The 24607-nt window shown below is 38.2% G+C and overlaps 1 protein-coding gene across 1 annotated transcript in view; it reads right to left on the bottom strand.

Annotated features, from left to right (window-relative positions):
* The window catches only part of Pten (phosphatase and tensin homolog), a 73259-nt gene that overhangs the window by 8005 nt on the left and 40647 nt on the right, over positions 1-24607 (bottom strand). The window contains 4 exon segments of the mRNA XM_042054466.1: positions 750-916; positions 6640-6781; positions 17796-18034; positions 20268-20311. Of these exon segments, the coding sequence (XP_041910400.1) occupies positions 750-916; positions 6640-6781; positions 17796-18034; positions 20268-20311 (592 nt within the window).

Below are 24607 nucleotides of genomic sequence, written 5' to 3'. Positions count from 1 at the left end.
TAGAAAATGAGTCTATGATAAAAATATTAATTTGGTATGTTTGTGATTTTTCTCTTTTAACTACTTAGATCCTAGAAAACAGAACTATTTCTCCCGATAAATCAAATTAACATTGAAAAGTTTTACAGTAAGTGAAATTTCCTTTAATTGCTTGTAAAAAAAAAAAAAATCCAAAGATTGAGAAGATGAACCCCTTTCTGGCAATACACTGTCCTGTGTGTTTCACGGGCATCACTTCTACTAGCTAAAGCTTCTACACTTCAGACGCATCTTAAGTGTTCACAATACTCCAAACTGAGGATAGTACAGCTGAGTACTGGCCTTCTCTTAAGAGTATCCCAAGCCTCGGTAATTCTGAACATAAATGTCTAAGTATTAGTATTTCTTTTTTTTTTTAATTTACTTCTTTGTTGTCATTTCTTTCAACTAAGTAATACTGACTAAACTCTCAGCGAATCTGGGGAAACAAATGTAAAATAGTCCAGTCTCGATAAACATAAACCCAAATGGGTAAAACTCAGCTTGTATCATCGCATAATATCACAGAGCAAACCCAAAACAAAAACACACAAAGATACTGCTTAAACATGTCTCATCAATACCACAGGTGAGACAAGGTATATTGTCTGCAAATCTAACAAGAAATCCATCAGAGCTCAGTGGACAGCGAAGAAATACCATACATTTTTTAAAAAGGCCTGAGGTCACTAAGGACGGCTATTTCTACCCAACAGAAGTGAAGCACAAACCTTTTTGAGCATCTTGTTCTGTTTATGGAAGAACTCTACTTTGATGTCACCACACACAGGCAATGGCTGAGGGAACTCAAAGTACATGAACTTGTCCTCCCGCCGTGTGGGTCCTGAATTGGAGGAGTAGATCTTCACCTTTAGTTGGCAGACCACAAACTGAGGATCTACATGGTTAAATACACATATGGTCATTTCACAATAAACTTAGATGATCAGAAACTATTTTAATGATAAAGTAACAGAAGTAAACATAAAGTGATAATTCTTCATATCGACTGCTGATCTAAAACACATTAACAGAAAAATTGCATTAAAAACAAAACCACTCATTCCAAATAAGGATCACTCCACTTTGAACCTTTATGTAAAGTTCTATTACAGATAAAAAAAATCAATTGCTACTTCTTAAATAGTAAGTCCCAAGACTAGACTTTAACAACATATTAATATCAAAGCTTTACATTAAAATTAGGCAAAAGATCCACCACAATTACCTTAAGCATAAATAATTTAAACAACTTCTTAGGACTTTTGTAAGCTGCATAAAGGCAATATAACAAGAAAATTTAAATAAACTGTGCAACATAAGCCTAAGCATTTCTAATTTATAAATACAAAATATTGATCATCATTCTTTGACCTCTGTTCCACGTATGTACTATTTTGCTTTATTAATTCCCTGAGAATTCCATATATGCACTTCCCACCTGTCTCTCTAACTCTTTCTGCATGCACAACCAAGTTTCCTCCTGGACTTCGTATTTTCTGAGCCCAGTTTGTGCTGCCCATACTCACATGGGGTGGTGGCCCACATTTATGTTAAAGGTATGGAAACTCACAATCATGATAAAAAGAAAGGAAACTATCCTACATGTCCGCAGGAAAAGCAGCAGGCCTCCAAGGGGAACTACAGCACGGCTCTCCTTCCCTCTAAGCACTGCTTTTTACCGATTATTTGGTCCATATCCGGGTCTGTTTTTAAAATTACTGCTTAAGTTCAACTTCCCATCATCAAAGCATCACGATTTGATTAGCAACTCACAAAGATAATTATAGATGTGGAAAGGAAAAGATGCTTGTGTTGTTTTGTGGGGTTTTTCACTTGTTTGGTTGGTTTATTTTGGTTTGGGTTTTTGAAACAGGTTTTCACTGTGTAGCCCTGGCTGTCCTGGAGCTTATTTGTAGAAGAGGACTGATCCAAACTCACAGAATCCACCTGCATCTGCCTTCTGAAGTGTTAGGATGAAAGGGTGTGTAACCACAAATTGCCTGGCCCTTTTATTTCTAAGATGTACTCAAATTCATTTAAAGATAAACAGGACATTAGTATGTTCAAATTAGAAGATTTGTATGTAGACATGTGGCATAAAAATATCAATACCAACCAAAGGTACTACTTCTTTCAAGATGAAACTTTTTTTAAATCAATGTGACGAATGACTGAGAAAATGCAAAAGTCAAACCAATCTAAGTGAAATTTCTAACTTAATAAACACACAGAGTCTACATATTTAACATATAAAAGCAATAACACAGCACTCATCTCATAGAAAACAGGACCCTTAACAAAGCATATGGGGTTATTCTAACATGGATTTACAAGACATTTATCAGGAAACCCACCCAAAAGGAAGAAACATTACACCAACAAAATGCCAATACATTTCATTTCTGTGACTAAAGGTTCAAAGTGCAAATGCAAGGAGACAGTTTACAAAGCTCTATACAATAATGAATTGTAACATGAAGCAAATGAACAAAGCATAGTTTCAATACTGTGGTTAAAAATTATCAGAATAAAATGCCTTATAATCTTATTAATGAATTAGTCTACTAGTTCAGCATCTGATACTACTGCCTTTAGGATTTGAAAACTAATAGAAACATGGAGGACAGTGGTGCCCTAAGAGCGGTGTGGATAGAGGAAGAGGCTCAGTAGTGGAGTACTTGCCTAGTACACTGTAGCATGGATAATACAAACCCAGAGACAGATGTTGGAGTTCAATCAGAAGATCAGAATAGCAAAGCAGCCAAGCCACTAGAGAGCCCTTACCTTTATAAAATCTTTAGACTGAAAGAGAGCGAGTTCCTGTCTCATCCCACCTTATATTCCTCTCTAGTGTTGGGATTAAAGGTGTGCACCAATACCCCAGACCTCTCTGGCTAACTAGTATAGCTGCTGGTATTAAAGGTGTGCTCAGCCACTGCCTGGCCTGTATGGTTGATTAATGTGGCTGCTTTAAACTGACCTTCAGGCAAGCTTTTTTTTATTAAAACACAAATAATATACCATTATAGCACGTAAGACCCTGGTCCCTACTGTGTGTGTGCATGAGTGCACCACGTGCATTGAAGAGGAGGGCTGTTGAGCGATTTTTAACTCAGTGTCTATGGTGGTTTGAATAAGGATGGCACCCAGAGGCTCATATATTTCAATGCTTAGTCATAAGGGAACGGCACTGCTTGAGAGGAATTAGGAGGCGTGCCCTTGCTGGAGAAAGTATGTCACTGGGGAGAAGCTTTGGCTTTCAAAAGCTCAACCCAAGCCCAGTGTCTCTGCTCTTCCTGCTGCCTGCAGATCCATATGTAGAACCCTCAGCTACTTCTCCAGCCCCAATCAAATGCTGAAGACGGCCATGGCCGTGGTGTCTTTTCACAGAGGTGGAACACTAACTAAGGAGAGTGTCCTTGGCTGTCATGCACAATAAAACAGTATAAAGTTTTTAAAGAAACGAATAAATGAAGCATTTCCTAAAGCCACTAAGAAAAAAAATCACTGGTATGAGTTTCACATTGGGATGAAGTCCTAACAACAAAACTCTAATGCTATTAGAGTTCTTTTGACTTCTAACCTATACATTTGAAACAACATTTGATACGTTAATTATGTTCTAAAGAAATGACAAGATCTAGAACCAGTAAACAAAGATGAGAAGTATGCTTTCCTGAGGAGAGTGTATCCCAACAGAAAAGCATACTGCTCTTCCTTATTAATATTTATAACCCATACACTAAAACTTTCCTTCACTTAGAAACACCAAGACAAGCCGGGCGGTGGTGGCGCACGCCTTTAATCCCAGCACTCGGGAGGCAGAGGCAGGCGGATCTCTGTGAGTTCGAGACCAGCCTGGTCTACAAGAGCTAGTTCCAGGATAGGCTTCAAGCTACAGAGAAACCCTGTCTCGAGAAACCAAAAAAAAAAAAAAAAAAAAGAAACACCAAGACAATAATCAAGTAAGAAAAATGTTGCCAGCTCCTGGTAACGGCAGAAGATACTTTAGTTTTCATTACTAGTTTTATCTGCTTCATGACACTGTCTCTTTTTCTTGAACCTTGCTCTTCCCCTTTCTCAGTCTTCACCCTTTCCTACATTAACAACATACTCAACCATAAGGCTAAATTACTATCTTGTTCCTGATGTTTCTCCCAAACAAATATGATCTCTCACCTAGACTTGAATTTATGCTCATATCCACCAACGATCTAAACACAGCATCTTCCGCACAGCCTTGTGCTTTCCATTCCTAGTCAAGTACTGCACCCAAGACAAACCTCCAGCCTCACTGCACGTCTTCCCATGAAGAACTTGTTTTCATTAGATTTAAAACAACTTTAAAGCCAAAGTGATAATATTTATGACTCCAAATTTCAAATGTACTTTTCATCTTTCTGTGAATCATCCACCTAAGTAAGATCAAAAACTTTAACAAAATCTCTGGATATACACAGCTAAAGAAAAACCAAACAAAGCCCATTTCATTGCTCTAGAAACATCTGGCAAGTCACATAGCTGGTTTTACTCCCCCAACCACTAGCACAACTTTCTATAGAAAATACGACTGTCCTTAAGACATGGCTATAGTCCCTAAAAGTCACCATGACATCAACACTCAAGATCCTGTAACAGTCACACCTTCGCTTCTTGTCCAGGTCGTTTCCTGCTGCTGTGCTTCAGGTTAACCTACTTCCCACTGCCTGCAACATTTCCTACGCCAATCTGAGCTGTACATGCTTTCCAATTGGCAGACCTTTCCCATGAAATTAACAGCTTCCAAAAACCTTTTATGAACATAGCATTTATAATTTATAGACACTGCCATGAGCGGTACTTTAATATAATTTCAATATACAGTATTAAATCCCAGCACATAAATAGGTAACTAGAAAATTTAAAAGAAATTAAGTAGTCAATAATTTTAAGCCTAGAGAGGTAAAAACAATATTGTGAAACCAAAAGCCAAACAAAACAGTGTTTAATCACAGACAGGCAAACAGGCAAAGTAGAACTGACTTCGTAAGATTCAGGAGTCTAAGTACCTAATAGTATTTTTTTTCTTTTTTGAGACAGGGTTTCCCAGCCTGTTCCTAGTCATGGAGCCTGTCCTGGAACTTGCTCTGTTACCCTGTAGACCAGGCTGGCCTTGAACTCACAGAAATCCACCTGCCTCTGCCTCCTGAGTCCTGGAATTAAAGGTGTGCACCACCACTGCCTGGCTCCTAAAATTAACTCTGCATCACTCACTTGGTTCTTATACTGATACATAAACCATAGGAAGAGCATTCAGTTTTAATCTTTCTCCTCTTTTCTATGAATCTGGTAATGTTCCTAGGTCAATCACGTTCAAAAGTCCACTGTGCCCTGTACACAGGTTTTTAAAATTATACTGATATGATCAGTGACGTTCCTTAGAACTTTCCAACAAGCTATATTAATAAATCTGGAACCTCTGATTAAGTTGTCACACACATGGTAATCAGACCCATCAGACAAAAACAGATGACTTCTAGAAATTAATTTTCTCCATATAAATTATTTCAGAGAGAACAAATTAATTTACCTAAATAAATTAGCTTAAAGCTAAAAACTAAAATCACTAACAAATTGTAAAGCATCCATAAAATAGGAAATTCTAATAAGTGACATCTATCTGAAACTATGGCATTACGTTGTAAATACAAATAGTATAAAATATGACTGACTACTCCCAGGTGACACTTATGACATTCAGTGTCAAAACACTGTTACAGAACAAGAGATGGTGCAGCAGCCTGGTCTTCTGGGGCTAAATAAAATTCTTCCACTTAGTTTCCATATACATCCCACCATACATTCTCCTTTCATTAAACAACTGCCATGGGTCCAGGTATTGGGCTTCCTAATCCTAGAGTTATGTTGCTAAGAACTCTAGTCATGAACAACAGGCAAAGAGAACAAGATCAAAATGATCGCGGTGGGCTGATACAAGGTAGGCAGAGAGCTGCTAAGGTAAAAGAGGGATCACAGAAGATAGCAATGTCATGACAGTACTTATCAAGGGAGGATCAGAATCCAGGATCTCTTCATTTTACTGACAAGCAAACTCAGCAAGGCAGATGACATGGCCAGCTCACTGGCCAAGGGCTGGAACCAAGAGCTAAACCCAGGTTTTCTGACTCACACACCCTTACTCTTTGAAAGGCTTTTTGTAAGTACTCTTTGTAAGGAGGTTGCTGCAGTTGCTTCTCTCTTCCGTCATCGTGACTGTAAACATTTGTCTCCCTCAGATGGGCTTGGTTCCTGCCTCAAGACCAGTAAATTGGTGTTCCCACTGCCACTCTCATGCTGGCCTCTAAGAGTATCCTTCAGTTATTTGGTCAGAAGGGAGATTGTAGTTGGTGGTTATAATACACAACATTTCTCCCATAAATGTAACTCTCAAGAACACTAAAGCTCACCATTCTTAGCTTTCTTAGCCCAGTGAGCTGAACCATTGAACTAATTAATTCCAACACTTCAGAAATATAGTCTCCTGAGTAAGCTTTAACCAGGTATGTTTATTTCTAATTTTTTTACATATACATTTTGATATTTCCAGCACACAGAAGCACGAGAATTTGGAGCACTTACTGCAAGTCCCGCCACTGAACATCGGAATAGTTTCAAACATCATCTTGTGAAAAAGCAGCGCCACTGGTCTGTAATCCAGGTGGTTCTTTAGCAGGTAGCTGTAATAGTACACATAGCGCCTCTGACTGGGGATAGTTACTCCCTGGTGGACAGGAAAAGAAAAAAGGGAAGTCAAATTTAAAAGAAAAATTTCATTAAAGTTACTGCACTAAAATGATATGATAACTGGATTATTCCAAAGTTTCTCTAAGTGACTACACTCAATTCTAACTCAATATTAGAATCAATGAAAGCAACAGAAAAAGAAAGGAAAATATCAGCCATTCTTAAAAATGCACTGATTAAACACTTCATTTGTTCAAACATTAAATACTGCTTTGATCTATGAACCCAATAAACAGAGGCCACTGCATATCTAAAGTAACAGCCAATGGCCTCTGTACTATAGCTATGCTTTTTATACCCAAGGTTCCTCACAAAGATGGACTCATTAGGCACATAATTCTTCACAAAGCTGTTTACCTACTTTCTTAGCAAAGCATATCAGAATCAGCACACTAGAGAGAAAAGTGCTGCCTTTACTGCCTTTATGCAGAAAAGCAGAACATGAGTCTAACCTTGGAGCCCAACAAAGAACACGCAGCTGAATAATAGCTGCAACAACCTGTTGGCAGAGGTACTAAAGGCTTATCTTTCTGTACACTGTGAAGATGTGTCTTTGCCAAGGTACCTTCTGATTTGGATTAATAAAAGAGCTGACTATCCAATAGCTAGGCAGGAATTTCAGGGCAGAGAAGGTGCTGGGAAGAAGGGCAGAGCTGTTAGGAGATGCACAGAGAAAGCATGACATGTAAAAGATGAGGTAACAAACCATGAGGCACATGGCAGCACACAAATTAATAGAAATGGGTTGATTTAAGTTGTAAGAAGGAGCTAGTTAGTAACAAGCCTACGCTATCAGCCATGCACTTATAATTAAGATTAGGTCTCTGTGTGGTTATTTGGGAGCTGGCCAGCAGTCCAGATGAAAAACTCCACTTACACTAAAGGGCATTCCTATGCTAGTCATTCCTTGAAGAAATTAGGGAAGCATGAAATCGCTTAGAAAAAAATGAGGTGAATGTTTAAAAGATGTAAGTCACATGATATTTAAAAGAGGACCCTAACCAGGTATGGTGCCCCACACCTGTAATCCTACCACAGAAGAGTCTGAGACAGAATTACTATGAAGTTCAAACTAGGACTACTTAGTAAGTTCCAGACCAGGCAGAAGTACATAAAATCCACCCCCCAACACACACTCATATACAGGCTGAGATGATTAAATCAATAAGGTACTGGCCTTGCAAGCATGAAGGACCCAGAACCCATGTATGTATGTATATATAAGTGTGTGATAAGTGTGTACATACACACATATATATACACACACTTAGTTTTCTTAACATTAATTTTTTTTTTTTTGTTTTTTTGTTTTTTGAGACAGAGTTTCTCTGTGGCTTTGGAGCCTGTCCTGGAACTAGCTCTTGTAGACCAGGCTGGCCTCGAACTCACAGAGATCCGTCTGCCTCTGCCTCCCGAGTGTTGGGATTAAAGGCGTGCGCCACCACCGCCCGGCAACATTAATTTTATATGTGCAAGTGTTTTGCCTACACCTACACACACACACACACACACACACACACACACACACACACATACACGCGCGCCATGGGTATGCTCGGTGCCCACAGAAACCAGAATCATTGGAACCCATGAAACTAGAGTTACAGATGCTTAAGAAGCACCATGTGCAAAAAAGAAAAAAAAATCTCTGTTTTTTGAAATGTTATTTCTCTGTATTTTTCTTTTTAAAAAATACTGCAGTCACAAATATTAACTCTAAGGAGTATCCTTAAAGTTTAAAAAATTTAAATTTAATGTAAACTGCACATTAGAGAACTTTATTTATGCAAGTTCAGCACACAAGTTGCCATTGACAATTATGGAGGTAAAAGAGAGCACAGCACCAGGCAGTAGTGGTGCGCACCTTTCACCCCAGCACTCAGGAGGCAAAGGCAGGCAGATCTCTGTGCACTGGAGGCCAGCCTGGTCTACAGAGTGAGTTTCAGGACAGAGCTGTTACACAGAGAACATTGGTTGACTCTTGAAAAACAGATTTAAGAATTACAGGCCAGGTGGTGGTGGCACACGCCTTTTATCCCAGCACTTGGGAGGCAGAGGCAGGTGGATCTCTGTGAGTTCATGGCTAGCCTGGTCTACAAAGTGACTTCCAGGACAGCCAGGACTGTTGAACAGTGAAACCCTGTCTCAAAAAAAGCAACCAACCAACCAAACAAACAAACAAAAGAGTATGAATTACAAACAGTTTTAAGATCTGTAATACTGTCACAAGACTACTATACTAGATTAACATATCACAACACAATCTGTAATATATGTTTATCTTCCATGCATTTAGTCTAGATCATCTTCTCTAAGATAAATTTACAACTTGGATTTTAAAGCACTTTCTATTTGAACAAACTTTTCTAGTGAACTGGCAAACATTTTCCATCTCTAAACTTATTAATAATGTAAATGCTTCAATCTAAAAGTATTTGCTTGAAAAGGGAGATTGACATTTCTGAATGATCAAAATAAATCACAAGGCAGTAATTCAATAAGAAATGTGGTTCTTATAGCTTGGGTATTATTGTTATAACACAAAATAGTAATTACTGTAGCTACTTTCCAATATTCAAAATCGATTTCTATCATTCTCATAACATTGCAAGGTATATATTATCACATATTTTGTTTATTTATTTATTTTGGTTTTTTTGAGACAGGGTTTCTGTAGCTCTGGAGCCTGTCCTGGAACTAGCTCTCGTAGACCAGGCTGGCCTTGAACTTACAGAGATCTGCCTGCCTCTGCCTCCCAAGTGCTGGAATTAAAGGCAGGCGCCACCACCGCCCAGCCACGTATTATTTTAAAGACAGGGTCTCATTTAAGACTCTGGCCTCAGAGTGGTTATCCTACTGCTTCAACCCCCAAATAGCTGAGATTAAAGGCCTTTTTAACACCATAGCTAATCATTATAGCCTCGATATCCCCCACACCAAGGCAGAGCTAGCCTCAATCATGCTGCAGTATCTCACGATGACTTTGAACTCCTGATCCTCCTGTCTCTATCTTCCAAGTACTGGGATTACCCAAATATATCCCTTGTTGCCTCTATTTTAATAAATATTTTTAACATGCTACACATGATTAATTATTTTGCTCAAAACCAGTATCTGAATCTTCATGACTCAGACTCGGGTGACTTAAAACAGGAATACTATGTGCCTTGAATGAGGCCATAACATCGCTAAACTTTGGAGTACTATCAAGCTTGAGTTCTATGAGGCATAACTTAGTTTAAGTGGTGAGACGTGATCTACGGAATCTCTGAGACAAAGTGAAGCAGATCATTTCTAGTCATCATTCTTGCCTTACCTGGGTTTTTCTTTCAGAAGCTACCATTCTCTGTGTGGTTTGAAAGTGTTGAACCCTATTCTTCAATTCAGATAGATGAGCCAATCAGAGGATCCCACTCCCTAGCAAGAATATTTGGTTCTAAGTGAGGTACATGCTTTAATCCAGGGAGATCAGAACCTGCTCTGGAAACTTTACTCAAACTACAGCTCTCTTCCCTCTGTAGTTGAAGCAGTTAGAATGCCAGCCTGAAGCTATGGGACCACAGCGGACGTCACTTACAAAAGCCTTTCTGAAATAAACATAAGCAAGGAAGGAAAAAAGGGAGAGAAAAGAAAGGAGAGATTCTGGATATCTGCTGAACATTTAGCTCCAGATCTGAGCTTACAGGTTCTATTAAGAAATAGCCTCTTCTATTTAAGCTTAATTTCTCTAACCCAAAACTGGAAAACTCACACATTTAAAGCAGTGATTTTTCTTTTTCTTCCCCCCTCCCTTTTTTTGGCGTTATTTTCTATTTTAGGAATCAAAAACAAAAAGAAAAAATTAAGTAGAACTTAGTATAGCAGGGAGAATATAGGGTTCAAAATTAGGAAACCTGATTTTGAGTATGACGAAGAGAAACTGACTTAGGACAGCTTGATCTTTGCAGATGTACTTTGAAGTAAGAACTGCTTAAATCTTTGAAAGCATAAAATTTCACAACTTTCTTTAATCCCAGCACTAGGGAGTCAGATGCAGGTGGATCTCTGTGAGTTTGAGGCCAGTCTGGTCTATAAGAGCTAGTTCCAGAACAGCCAAAGCTACAGAGAAACCCTGTCTCGAAAAACCAAAAACTAACTAAATAAAAATTGCACAACTTTATGAACCTATGGACTGGATGATAGGCTAAAATAGTATATATCAAAGGGAAACACATTACCCCTTGACAACTGATGTTACAGGAAATTTAATTACAAGAATTTTTTGTTTTGTTTTGCTTAAGGGCAGTAACCATAGCTCATTTGGCTTGAAATAAAGAGCAAGCAAGAAAATTTCATAAGGTTATGATATGGGGAATTTAATAAATAAAACATAAAAAAACTGATAGGTTATAAAACTTCACTCCTCAGAGAAAATAATAAAATCCCTTGGCATGAAAGTTATCATTATTATTTTAGTAAACTTGACAAGGTACTGAGCTCATCACACACACACACACACACACACTTTTCAAATAACTAATTTGGGAGCAAAGAAAAAGAAAATAAATTAAAGCTTATTTTGCTTGCCATTATTCAAGGGCAGGGGAGGGCAGTGACTCTAATTAAGGTTAACAACAGTGTCTTTAATGCAGAAGTTTGGGAAATCATTCCAAAATATACACTCACCAGCATTGCTAAGGTTTTCCCTCTTTCTTCATAGTTTACATAATATAAACTATGTATTGCAGCCCTGACGCTTAAGTGCATAGGCAGACAGCAAAGAACAAGTGAGAACAAGCCCGGAAGGTGACTCGGAGCATGGGGTGGGCACCTCATGGTTTGCAGTTGAACAATTTGCCACACTTTCATAAAGAGAAATATCACCAGGTGGCGGTGGCGCATGCCTTTAATCCCAGCACTCGGGAGGCAGAGGCGGGTCGATGATCTCTGAGTTTGAGGCCAGCCTGGTCTACAAAGTGAGTTCCAGGACAGTCAGGACTACACAGAGAAACCTTGTCTTGGAAGACAAACAAAACAAAACAAAAACAAAAACAAAAAAATAAATAAATAAAGTAAAATATCAACTATACAAGCAAATAATTTCCAGGGAAATGGAGTAATATATTTGTTTTGTTTGACTAAATAAAAGATATGAGTCTTTGTTCCCTTGAGCAGTTATCTGATTCCCTTGAGACATTTTTCTTTATAGGAAGTATCAACTGCTGGACTTCTCTGCAGCATTCAAAACCTAAAGCATTGTTTGGACATTAAGAATGAAATGCTGTATTTTATGATTAGCTTGTATATCAAATCTGCACCATGTCTATATGTCAAGACCTAGTCACAGTATTTCGAGAAGCTATGCAAAGTCCACAAATTTTTCAAAACAATATGCCAAATGTCTCCTCCTTTAAAGTAAGATGAAAAAGATTCCTCACTAGAGAATAGTTTTCTTCAGCTTGTTATGGTGCCTTCACAGTTAAAGTTAAGAAAATACAGCAAAAAAAGGCCATTCAAGTAAAATCAACTCCACACAAACCACAAAATGAATTTTTAAAGTGTTCCCCCCCTCCAGTCATTTACAATCACACAAACGCAAACCCATAGGCTCAACCTAAATGACAAGTGGGTAAATGTGAGACTGGGGGGGGAGGGGGGGTCTTAGCTAGCATACAAAATGCTAGGTATTATTATGGCATTTTAAGCAAAATTCCATTGTGTGTACTGTCACAAGCTTTAGAATGAAATCACTCAGAGTAATCAATTATATTTATTATAAGGTACTCACTTCTCGGGAAGAATTCTGAGATAAACAGCTATCTTACCCTTATCTGTTTTCTTGTGATGAAAACAAGCTCAAGCATCCATCAGGTCACTGCCGCTCTGATCACCAGGCAGATGAGAGTGCCTTTAAAGGTTGTTTTACTTTTTATTTGTTGTTGATAATGTGTCTCATTATGGCACTTCCACACACACAGGAATCACTGCACTTCCTACTGATTCATCTCCCTCCCCCAGATAGCTCCTTCTGCATTATGTCGTGTAGCTGACTTTCCCCTCCCCATTTTCCCTTGAAATCTCTTCCCCCAAAGGTCTCCTTTCTAGTTGACAGTATGCACACACGCACACCTCCAATCTAGGTCCTTCACATGAGAGCAAACAAGTATCTCTGATCAGGTTTGTTTTGCTTAAAATAGTAACTTTCAGTCTGCCCTTTTCCTATAAATGTCATGATTTCATTTTCTTTACATTTAAAGTTTTAAGAAAATTAAGTGCAAAAACTGTAAGGAAATGCTCAGCATTATATTCACAAGACAAACCATTTCACCCTGTTCTTATTAAACACATTTGTTCGTAAAGAAAGACATAAGACTGAGGAGCCTTTCAAACAACATCAGCATTACTGAACCTTTCAGCAGAGCCTGGAAAGAGGTAATATCCTCGACAGCTCAAAGTTCCTTCTGCAGTTCAGAACTTGAAAACTTGATACTATACAAAGAAACTAAACAACAACATGGCGAGGGACTTGCTTATACTCTAAATGCTGTCACGTACATATAATTCTGATCACAAGAGTTCACTTTTCTGGGCCTTTACATATTCTATAAAGAAGTAGTTCTGAGGTAGGGGTATCTTAAGGCTTTTTATCTGCATCTGGCTTTCTAAAACTATTACAACTTAAAATGCAAATAAAACCATTTAGCAAAACACGGCCGGGTCAACAGCATCTGTACATAAACTCTTTCCTGTCTTTAAATAAATGAACGAATAAAGGTAGGAAATGTGTATAAGTATTTTTAAAATCTGTGTATAATTTATCCAAAACACTGTCTCAGTGTATTAATTATATACATCAGCTAAGCACAGTAAATCCTACTGATGTAACTGTAAGATGCTAAATTACTTAAGGAATCTCCTTATAATGCAATAGATAAACATCAGATGTACCAGCCCCATCTCTAACAATGTGGACCACTTTACATTTTCTATTTACATTAGTCTAACATCTTCACTTGGGGGACATGGTAAGAGAACGGAGAATGCCTGCTGCCCGAGCAGTTCTACTAAGGACACACGGATCACATTTTATTAAATGACAGGCGAGGCTTCACATTTCACTCTCACAAATACTTCCTTAACTGTCTTTGCAGTCGGCCTCACTCTGTCACAGTCCCCAAGACTTCCTGTCATTTCCACAAACACCCTCTCTTCCCCTCTAGAGGCAAATAAGCTATTGTTACCAGGTTATAATAAATAGAGGGTCTTTGCACTGGCAGATTAACATGACCTCGCTTCCTAACCTGGGTCTCCTGCACCTAACCTGAACCCTGTACCTAACCTGCATCCTGCAGCTAATCTGGACTGAAAACAGAAAACTTAAAGGAAAGTTCAAGTGCCCCTAAACTCTACTCTTATCCTTGAACATGAGGAGGACTTTCCCAAGAGATTTTCACATCTCACCATCCTCAACAGATTGCTGACAATACTGAAGAAATAAAGGGAGAAAGACAGGATGGGCAACAGAGCTTAGAAAAGCCTAGACCATTCCAAGTGAAAAGTCTTTGAAATGGCTGGAGGAGCCGGGCGGTGGTGGCACACGCCTTTAATCCCAGCACTTGGGAGGCAGAGGCAGGCGGATCTCTGTGAGTTCGAGGCCAGCCTGGTCTACTAGAGCTAGTTCCAGGACAGGCTCTAAAAAAGCTACAGAGAAACCCTGTCTCGAAAAACCAAAAAAAAAAAAAAAAAAAAAAAAAAAAAAAAAAAAAAAAAAAAAAAAAAAAAGAAAGAAAGAAAAAAGAAATGGCCGGAGGGAGGGACGGAGGGAGGGAGGGAGTCGGTCATGTAATTGAACATGATGAAAGCAGCAGGTAACTATCTCAGAAACAGTTCCACAAGGACTGAGGATATAGTTAGTAGTAGTGTGTGCCCATCTGTAAGGCCCTATGCTCAATTCTCACCATCACAAAAGAACGAGTGGAGAGAAGAAAAAGAAAAAAGAAAAAAAGTAAAGCCAAATATCTGAGGCTTTTAATGGCAGGAGATAAGGTTAATACAGTCACAGGACCTTAATCAAATAATCTCATCCACTTCTCCAAAACTAACATTTTTCTCTAAAACTATGAGACAGGCCATAAAATGCATACACATCATAAAAATGAATAAATAATCAGCAAATATTATAGGGCCCTATTTGAAAAGGTCAGGAAAAGGTTTTGAAAATGGTGACATAGCCTTGCTTCCCTCTATCTCCCAGTCCCCACCACCAAAATATATAAATAATTTTTTAAAGATTTATTTACTTATTATGTACACAGTGTTCAGCCTCCATGTATGCCTGCAGGCCAGAAGAGGGCGCCAGATCTCATTACAGATGGTTGTGAGCCACCATGTGGGTTGCTGGGAATTGAATTCAGGACCTCTGGAAGAGCAGTCAGTGCTCTTAACCTCTGAGCCATCTCTCCAGCCCCTATAAATAATTTTTAAAGATCCTCTTTAAGAAAGAGAAACTATGCCTGGTACTAGAAACCTAGTCAACTGATGGGCAGTGGTGGTACACACTTTAGTCCCAGCACTTGGAATGCAGAGGCAGGTGGATCTCTGAAGCCAGCCTGATCTACAGATCAATTTCCAGTACAACCAGGGCTACAAAGAGAAACCCTGTACCGAAAAACGGAAAGAAAGAAAAAAAGGAAAAAAAAAAAAAAAAAAAGCCTTGGATCTTGGAAAAGAACTTAAACCACTAATTTACTAAATAAGCATAATCCCTAACTACATTCTAAATATTTATTTTTATACCAAGAGATAAGTATAGTCCTCACCCTTCATCAAGGTAATTTCTCTTTGCAACAGGAGACCATTACAGAAAACCACAAGAGATCAAAATGCAGTTTCCAGGCCCAACTGAGACATCCATAACACAACTCCTGTACCTAAGGCTTGGGGATCACTGCAGATGAGGGTTAGAAAGACTAAGAGTCGGAGGACCAGGGACTTGGCTGGGCTACACACAAAGTCTCATCAACATGACTTCCCAAACATGAGTTGAACAAGGAGGACAATAGATGTTAGCATGGAAGGGGAAAAGCTCACCAGGTTTCAACCCTAGACAAAGATCTACTGGCAACTAAGGAATGCTGAGAGGGGGAGATATATTCTTCAGCTGGGAAGAAAGAGTACAATTAGTTATTCAATACCAATTCAGTGGTCAGCACTGAAAACATATATCAGCTGATTGTATTTACACACACACACACACCACACACTCATAATTTTATTATAATCTCAAAAATCTGTATTGAAAACATCTCAATGTTTAAAAATAAGTCAAATAAAAATGGCTAAGAAAGATCTGCTCTTGAGGAAGAAACCTCCATACACCACCATAGGCACGCTTTACCTACACCTATGCATGGACACCACTGTAGGCACGCTTTACCTATACCACCTCTGGTTCTCCTGCGCCAGGAAAGGTAAATGATCTCTGCCACCGTATTTATGCTCACTGCTGCACTGGGTAACAAGATCACATTGATCCTAAAAGAGCCTTGTCTGTTACAAAAAAATTTCCTACTGATAAACACAAGTTTTAAATTATATCCTATGCAGGATTTGTTATGAAAAGCCTACTTCTGTGAAAGACCCAAATTCATGAGAGCCAAGACTTTCAATCAAGAGATTCTCAAGACGCTTTGTCAAGAAACGGGAGCACAACAGGGATGACCTCTATTTATGATCCAAAACTGAGCTAGATAAAATTAGGGCTTAAAAGAAAAATAAAGAAAGACGGGGGGTGGGTGGATAGAAGAGGGAGGATGGGAAGGAGACGGAAGGGAGAGTGCAAAAGAACAAGTCTAATACTAGAATCAATTTTCAAAGTTGTCTTACTTCCTAGAGCAGCCATGTACAACTCTTTGACATTGCAAAATGATGTTGTCATTTACAAAGTCCACACTCCAGAACCATGCAACTGGATTACAAAAGATTGCAAACAATCCAACCTTTAAGTAAGTTTATGATCTTGTGTTGGGCCACATTCACTGCTATCCTGAGTTTTTCAATTTATCTGGAGTAGTTTAGGCCTTTTCTTTGGAGAAGAAATGCACAAAAATTCTTTGTATCAAACACTTTTCAACTTACTTTCCAAAGAAATGGGTCCTCTAAAAAAAGCATTACAAGAATTTGCTTTTGCTTTAAATTGTACTACTTACTAAACATGTCATATATTTTCAACAGTCTTTAGTTTTCTGAATAATCAATGAATCTTTGATTAGTTAACTATATTAAAATATTCATACCAGAAAAAGGTTTTATTTACTATGAAACTGAATATCGTGCTTTACTAGGTAATGGCATCCAAGTTATCAGCAAAATACATCTTGTTTTCATGTATGCCTCTGAAATATTAAGATTACAATTTTTATAAATATATCCTTTTACTTAAATAAGCCTTATAAAGATTTCCATTATAATTAGTGGGTAAGTTTGCTAGTATTATTAGAAAACAGCAACATGAGGAAAAACACTAAATGAATTGATTACAAACTGGAAGCACTGGAATATTTCAGTAATTGCTACACTTCAGAGAGTCAGCCTCAACTATATAGAAAGATCCTCAACAAAACAAAAAGATTTAAAAATAGGTATTAGCTCACCTCTTAAAGGGAGAGATGTACAAATAACTTCTATTAGTTAAAAATAGGAGCTAGACACCTAGACTGCACAGCATAGCAGCAAGAGTCAACAGCATATAGCATTATGTGCTTAGCAATTGCCAAGCAGATCTCAACTGCTCTCAGTACAGTGAAGCCAGCGGGTGAGGGATATAGTAAGTGGATAAAGCTGTGGTAACGACAATGTAACATTTCTCAAAACATCACATGGGCGCACTGTTAAGTAGATCAGACTTTTATTTTTCAGTTACACCTCAATAAAGCAAGAGGGGAAAAAAACCTGTTTCCCACTAAATTCTTGGGTCCACAAAGAGAAAAAGGAAAATAAGTATTACAGCTTACCTTTTTGTCTCTGGTCCTTACTTCCCCATAAAAATCTAGGGCCTCTTGTGCCTTTAAAAATTTGCCCCGATGCAATAAATATGCACAAATCATGACACCAGTCCGTCCCTTTCCAGCTTTACAGTGGATCGCTGCAACATGATTGTCATCTTCACTTAGCCACTGGTCAAGATCTTCACAGAAGGGTTTGATAAGTTCTAGCTGTGGTGGGTTATGGTCTTCAAAAGGATACTGTGCAACTGGTGCAAAAAGATAATAACCTCAGCGTAAGAAAAGATATCCTAAATTTTTCATCAAAAAGTAGGTTAACTTTAAAAATGTTATATATAAACTTACTGCTACTTAAAAGAAGCCTAACTTTAAGGAAAATTTAACTTATTGCTTGTTAACCTGGCTTTTTAATAAAAGTCTTTTATTAATTCTTAAATGTACTCATTAGACAAGGAAACATTCACAACCCAAGTGTTGTGCTCCCCGCTCCACAGAGGAGAAATCTGCTACATGAAGGGAACATGACACAGCATATCAGTACAGCTGAATCCAAATGGATGTCACCCAGGCCTCTTGTCAAGGAGTAACTTCTAACAGAAGGAGCAGTAACAGATATTACTGCATCATCACAAAACGTGTTCTAAGGAAAGTATAGATTACTAATAGAGTCAACTATGGAAAAGACTGATGTTATACCTCATAATAAAAGTACTATTATGATAAGTTATATGAAAATATATTTATTATTATTATTATTATTATTATTGATTTTTCAAGACAGGGTTTCACTGTGTGTAGTTCTGGCTGTCTAGGAACTCACTCTGTAGACCAGGCTGGCCTTGAACTCATAGAGATCCACTTGCCTCTGGCTGCCTAAGCGTCTTATTTTTAAAATAGTCTCACAAATATTGTAATTGTATATCCATAGCTTGAAAAGCATATACGTGAAAATATACATCCCCTGAAATTAATGACTCATAAAAAGCATAAAACTGTAATAAAGTTTACCAAATTAAGTTTCAGATTATTTTCACATGAATTGAGAATCTAAGCTATCCTCAGATAGGCAGAGCTGAGCTTTGTGGAGGCGGTGCTATCTGTCTAGAAACAAGGCTTCGGCTCCAGCCCTCTTCACCTTTATCTCACTAGGGTCTGTCTTAACGCTTGTCTACAGAGATTCTTAAATTCTAACAAGAACTCTAGAGATTTTTTAATAAAAAAAAAATGAGGAAAAAAAAAGAACTCTAGGGATGTAAATCAGTTTGCCAAGTGCTTGCTTAATCCCTGCTCTGCATAAACATACAGCTGATGATGAGGTGAACATCTGTAATCCCAAAATTTAGGAGGTAAAACCAGGAGGACCAGAGATTCAGAAGTCTGAAGTCACCTCAGCTACACGAAGGAGTTCAAGGCCACTCTGGGACATTGAGACATTGCCTTAAAATTTAAAAAATAAAATAATAATCCTGATGGATATTGTTCTAGTTATCTGCTATATTATCTAATATGCAAAAATTTACGATATATCTCAACTGAGCCATCATAAAGTGGGATAAGAACTGTCCATCTGATCCCCTCTGTGAAAAGAGAGCTCTCTGGTACACGAGGGCACGCAGTTACATAGGTAGCAGGCTAGCTTTCACTCAGTCATCTGTCTAACTGTGCTCCCCATCTCATTTCCCCAGTGGCACACAAGACCATTCAAGAGAGTCTGTTAAAAATGTACATTTAAAGTTAAGTAAACTTCAACTGTGGTATGCTTCCTAAAAAGCAGTAGCTTACATCTATCCTACAAAAGAAACATTCCTAGTAAATTGTTCTCACTCGGTCCTTCATGCTTCACAGTTCTCAGCATGGTTAACGTGCATGCTGGATGACAAACATCATCCATCATTTACAGTGTCCATCTCCTTTTTACTTCCATGGTGGTCTCTGCAGGCTCTCGGACAGAACGGGCCAAGCTGCTCTATCTTTCCTCTTTTATGTCATTCTTCTATATAGAAAGCTTAAAACGGTTCTGCTGTCTTCCTGTAATTGAGGCACCAACTGCTCAAAGAGTCAATAAATCCCTCCTTATCTTAGTTTAGCCTAGTGATCTCCCGATTCTCAATCTACTCTTTGATATAGCTTTCCTGACAATTTTGGTAGATTTATATGACCTAAAGAACAACTCTGAAATTAAACTCACTTTTTAAAGGAAAGGCCATTTTTTTTTGTTTTTTCGAGACAGGGTTTCCCTGTAGTTTCTAGAGCCTGCCCTGGAACTAGCTCTTGTAGACCAGGCTGGCCTCGAACTCAGAGATCCGCCTGCCTCTGCCTCCTGAGTGCTGGGATTAAAGGCGTGCATGCCACCACTGCCCGGCAGGAAAGGCCATTCTTAAGATTTTTATCTCAATAATCTAGATAACTATCAACGAGGCAGTAAAGGACAGTCTATTGGTCTTAAGTTACACAATGCACTATGGTTACATTTATACATACCTCTGCAGTTAAATTTGGCGGTGTCATAATGTCTTTCAGCACATCTACAAGAAAGTTTAAATGTGGCATAAAGTTACCTGTCACACTTTGAAGGAAAAATAATTATCCCAACATTTATTCACCCTTTATACTATGCCAGGCACTGTGCTATGTGTTTTTATGTTCACTATTTCAGTTAATTTCAAGAATTCTGAAGTAGGCACTATTATTATTATTTGATAATTAAGGAAACCAAAGCTTAACAAAAAGGTTAAATGCATGCATACAATTAGAGTGCATATATTTGTTCATACAGTTTGTGACATCAACACATAACACTAGGAATTCAACTGCACTGGCCCTGTACATTTCTTGGATGAAGACTGTAAATGCCTTTAGAAAGTGTTTATTTCACAAATACCTGAGAATAGCTACTTTTAATATTATTTTTATCTGCAGATGATCATATATAATCTTAAACCATTATTTAAAACAGACATGCTAGAGACAGTGAAAACATAAGAACAAAGAAAATGTAAAAGACAATGGACTGATACTAATTTACTTAACATAATGCTTATTAAAAATTGTAAGCCAAACCTTTATCCTTTTATATACAAATGTCATCTTTATCAATGATCTCAGTGTACAAATTTTAGTATCAGATCACAATAAGGTAACTAAGTAAAACAAACCCAATCAGAATAGCAAAAGCTGGCACCATTAAAAAACATACACATTATCTTCGCAATAACACTAGCGGCTGTTATTATGCAACTGGCTCACTTTAAATTAACAGACTATGAAATAAAGATTAATAGGCTCAAGGGGGCACCCCACATTTTAGTGGGGTCAGCAGCATCCTGGTGACTCCAACTACCAACAAATCAAACATTAAAGAATTACTAAAAGCTAGGAGTGTTGGCATGAGTTGTAATCCTAGCACTTGGTAAACTATGACAGGAAGATTGCATCATTAAGATCAGTCTGCTATTCAGTGCGTTCTAGGCCAGGCGGGGCTCAAAAAACTAAGAAAGGAAATTACTGAAAACAAAAGTTAGTGTTTTAAAACAAATAACGTTCCATTACTCTTTAGCCCAAAAACCCAAATCCCGAAGTTTTAAGAATATAATCTCAGTTTTAAGAGACCAATCCGAGGCTCTCAATAACACACAGTAACGGCCAGGTTCACGCCAAGTCCTAGCCAATCCACCACATGATTACTTGGGTAACAAAAGGATATGCTCCTCTATCATTTTTTTTTGAAAGCTGAAAATCTCTACTATTGAAATGTAGCTGATCCACGACTTCCAAATAAGCAGCTGTGTGTGGACCTGCAGTATGCATCTGGAATCTACACAACTCCTCAACTTTGAAGTCTCAAAACCAATTCACATGAAGACTGAGTAACTCATACATGAACTACTACAACCCATTGGATTTCTAATGGATCAGACTGAGGCAAATCAACTTTTGTATTATCACAAAAAACAAAACAAGCTTTTTCCTTTTAGTGCATTATTTAACGTATTGTTTTGCTAAAGAAAAAATTTTTATTAGATAATGAAGTATGCATCCATGCTAAATATCTTGTGTTTGCTTATATAAAAATGAGACAGGAAGAAGAGAACTGACACATCAAAGAGCACATTTACATTTTCCTTTCCCTCTCATTTGTTTCTTCTGAGTCAGAATCTTATACCCAGAGCTGGCTTTGAACTCCTCTTCCCACTACCTCCCAAGTGTAGGAATTCCACACAGGGCAGCCAGAATCTGCTCTTCTGAGAGACACAGTGGTAAAAAACCCACAGTGGAGCATAGACAGGAATCCTGGAGACACTCAGTTGTCTCAATCTCCCATGCTTGTTCAGGACTTCCAAATGGCTAATTTAGGGTCTGGGAGAGTACTTGCCTAGCAGGTGCAAAGAGGGCTACACCCCAACAAAGAAAAGAGTGCCCCAGAGAAAGAGCAAATACTCTCAAAAGCCTGGTTTAATGGGAACTGATTAAGATTACCATCACAAATGGTTCTGATGGATCAGTTAAGATGATGATATGGAAGAGAAAATAAAGACAACTCAATGTCTATGAAATATACACACCTTACAATAACATTTGTGTTCTCATCCTCACATTCACGTGGCAGTTTATATCTCCCACATACAGATGAAAAAAGCATACAAAGAAGAAAAAGCATGCAGCTCTGAGAGGGCGAGCATGGTCGGCCGCACAACATGCTGAGGCTGCACATGGAGCAGTGTTCAACAAACAGAAGGGTTGACAAGGAAAGAAGACTTCCGCCTTATTTAAAATCTCTGCTATATAGCCAAAATTCACATAGGAGTTTTTTTTTTTTTTTTATTTCTTATGGCATGTTAACAGTAAGTCACTCAACATACTAAAATGAAAAATAGCAAATAATTGAGATTTAAAATTCTTTATAATTAAAACTCAAATGACATCTTTGTCCTTACCTTAAATTGGCTTATAGGAAAAGAAATGAGGAAGCAATGAAAGAGAAAGGTTTTAAAAGGTTGGATACAGACCGTAGAGGAAGGAGCAAGAGTAAAGAGAAGTTTGCAGAGAACTAGGACTCCGGGGATAGGAAGCTCTCTTCTTTACTCTTTACAATAAAGCTATTGCTCTACTTTACAAAGGAAAGTTTTGTTTGTTTGTTTCATTTTTCGAGGCAGGGTTTCTCTGTGTAACACTCTGGCTATTCCAGAGCTCACGCTGTAGACCAGGCTGATCTGGAACTCACAGAGATCCACCTGCCTCTGCTTCCCTGAGTGCTGGGATTAAAGGAGTGCACCACCAGCACCCAACACAAAGAAAATCTTAACAGATAAGAATAACAAACCTAAATATTTGCCAAGAACTATGTCAAATATTCATGAAAATAAAACTTAAAATTGTATATTCTCTGAACATGGAGAAACAAAAAATGAAACATCATTCCAAAAAAAAAAAAGACTAAATAACAAGTGTTGCCCTTTCTTAAAATAGTTAACGAATGTCCCAGGAAACTCAAACATAAACAAGTGATTATCAGAAAGCTTCTAGTAGGAGTTCTTTGTCCATACACAAGAGCTGTCATAAAAGGTTTCATAAACTACTAATTATGGGTATGTCCAATGAAAAATAAGATTTTCAAATATTCCAAGAAAAAAATACATACCACATATAATTGCTATCCTAAGACAAAAAGAAGTAAAACAAAAAAATCTGCTGTTGCTAGTCTCAGTTACCTAAAACCAGACATATAGAAAGCAGGGGAAAGGAAGTACTAGAAATTAAAACAGCCTGGCAATGGTGATGCGCACCTTTAATCCTAGCACTCAGGAGGCTGAGGCAGGCAGATCTCTGTGAGTTTGAGGCCTGCTCTACAGAGTGAGTTCCAGGACAGTCAAGGCTACAGAGAAACCTTGTCTCAGATAAAAAGGGAGGGAGGGAGGGAGGGAGGGAGGGAGGGAGGGAGGGAGGGAGGGAGGGAGGGAGGGAACTAAAACACTCAATTTTGTAGGTGTTGAAACTTTTGAAGTGAATAAAACATGGAGAAAAAAAACAAAGACCTGACAAGCACGCGTGGGTAACCTGTTACCGGATGTAAAACTATGTGTCCTTGGCCAACTCACTTAACTTCCCTAGGCCTGATTCACTATCTGTAAGGTAAGAAAGTTCTACTAAATGATCTTTCAGGTCCTTTGCCATTCTGAAAGCCTCTGTACAGGTGACATGGGAATAAGTTAATATGCACTAAAGGTTATTCTCAACTTGAAAAAAAAAAGAGATAGTTCCTTAAATTGCAAATCAAATGCTTAGAAACAGGGAGTCAGTTTCTAGGCTCTGACCCAAGGCCACCTTTAACTATTCTAAAATAGAACAAAGGAGATAGCATAAACCTAATCCCTAAATTCTAGAAGCAGGAAGCCACTATACACGGGAATGAAAAGAATTTCCTCCCTGTTCTTTGGATATGTTAAACAGGCATAAAATTTCAACACAGGCAAAATGTGTCTTCTAGTGTCTTTCTACTTCCCTATTGGGACTCTAAATCTCCAATCCTGACAGTGTGAGTCCGAAATGATTCATTTAATGAATTCCAGCTTTCAACAGTTCTTGTCCTTTTTTTAGTCAGCTTCCCAATGCAGCTGTTCAACACACAGTTTTGTGGCTCTCCTATGCACCTTTTATTATTATAACCCCACCTAAGCCAGCAAAAACCACCACCTGCCAAAAACAATTTATCTCCATATCTCAAAGGCCACTTTGCTATTAATCTCCTAACTTGCCGTGCTCCACACTCCTCAGCCTAATAGATAAACCCTACGGATTTTGATTAGCAGAAAAGCCTAATGGAA

Source organism: Arvicola amphibius, chromosome 1 (genome assembly GCF_903992535.2).
Source record: "Arvicola amphibius chromosome 1, mArvAmp1.2, whole genome shotgun sequence".
Classification (NCBI taxonomy): Eukaryota; Metazoa; Chordata; class Mammalia; order Rodentia; family Cricetidae; genus Arvicola; species Arvicola amphibius.
Note: the sequence above shows the minus strand (reverse complement) of the source record. Positions and strands in the feature narration are given on the sequence as shown.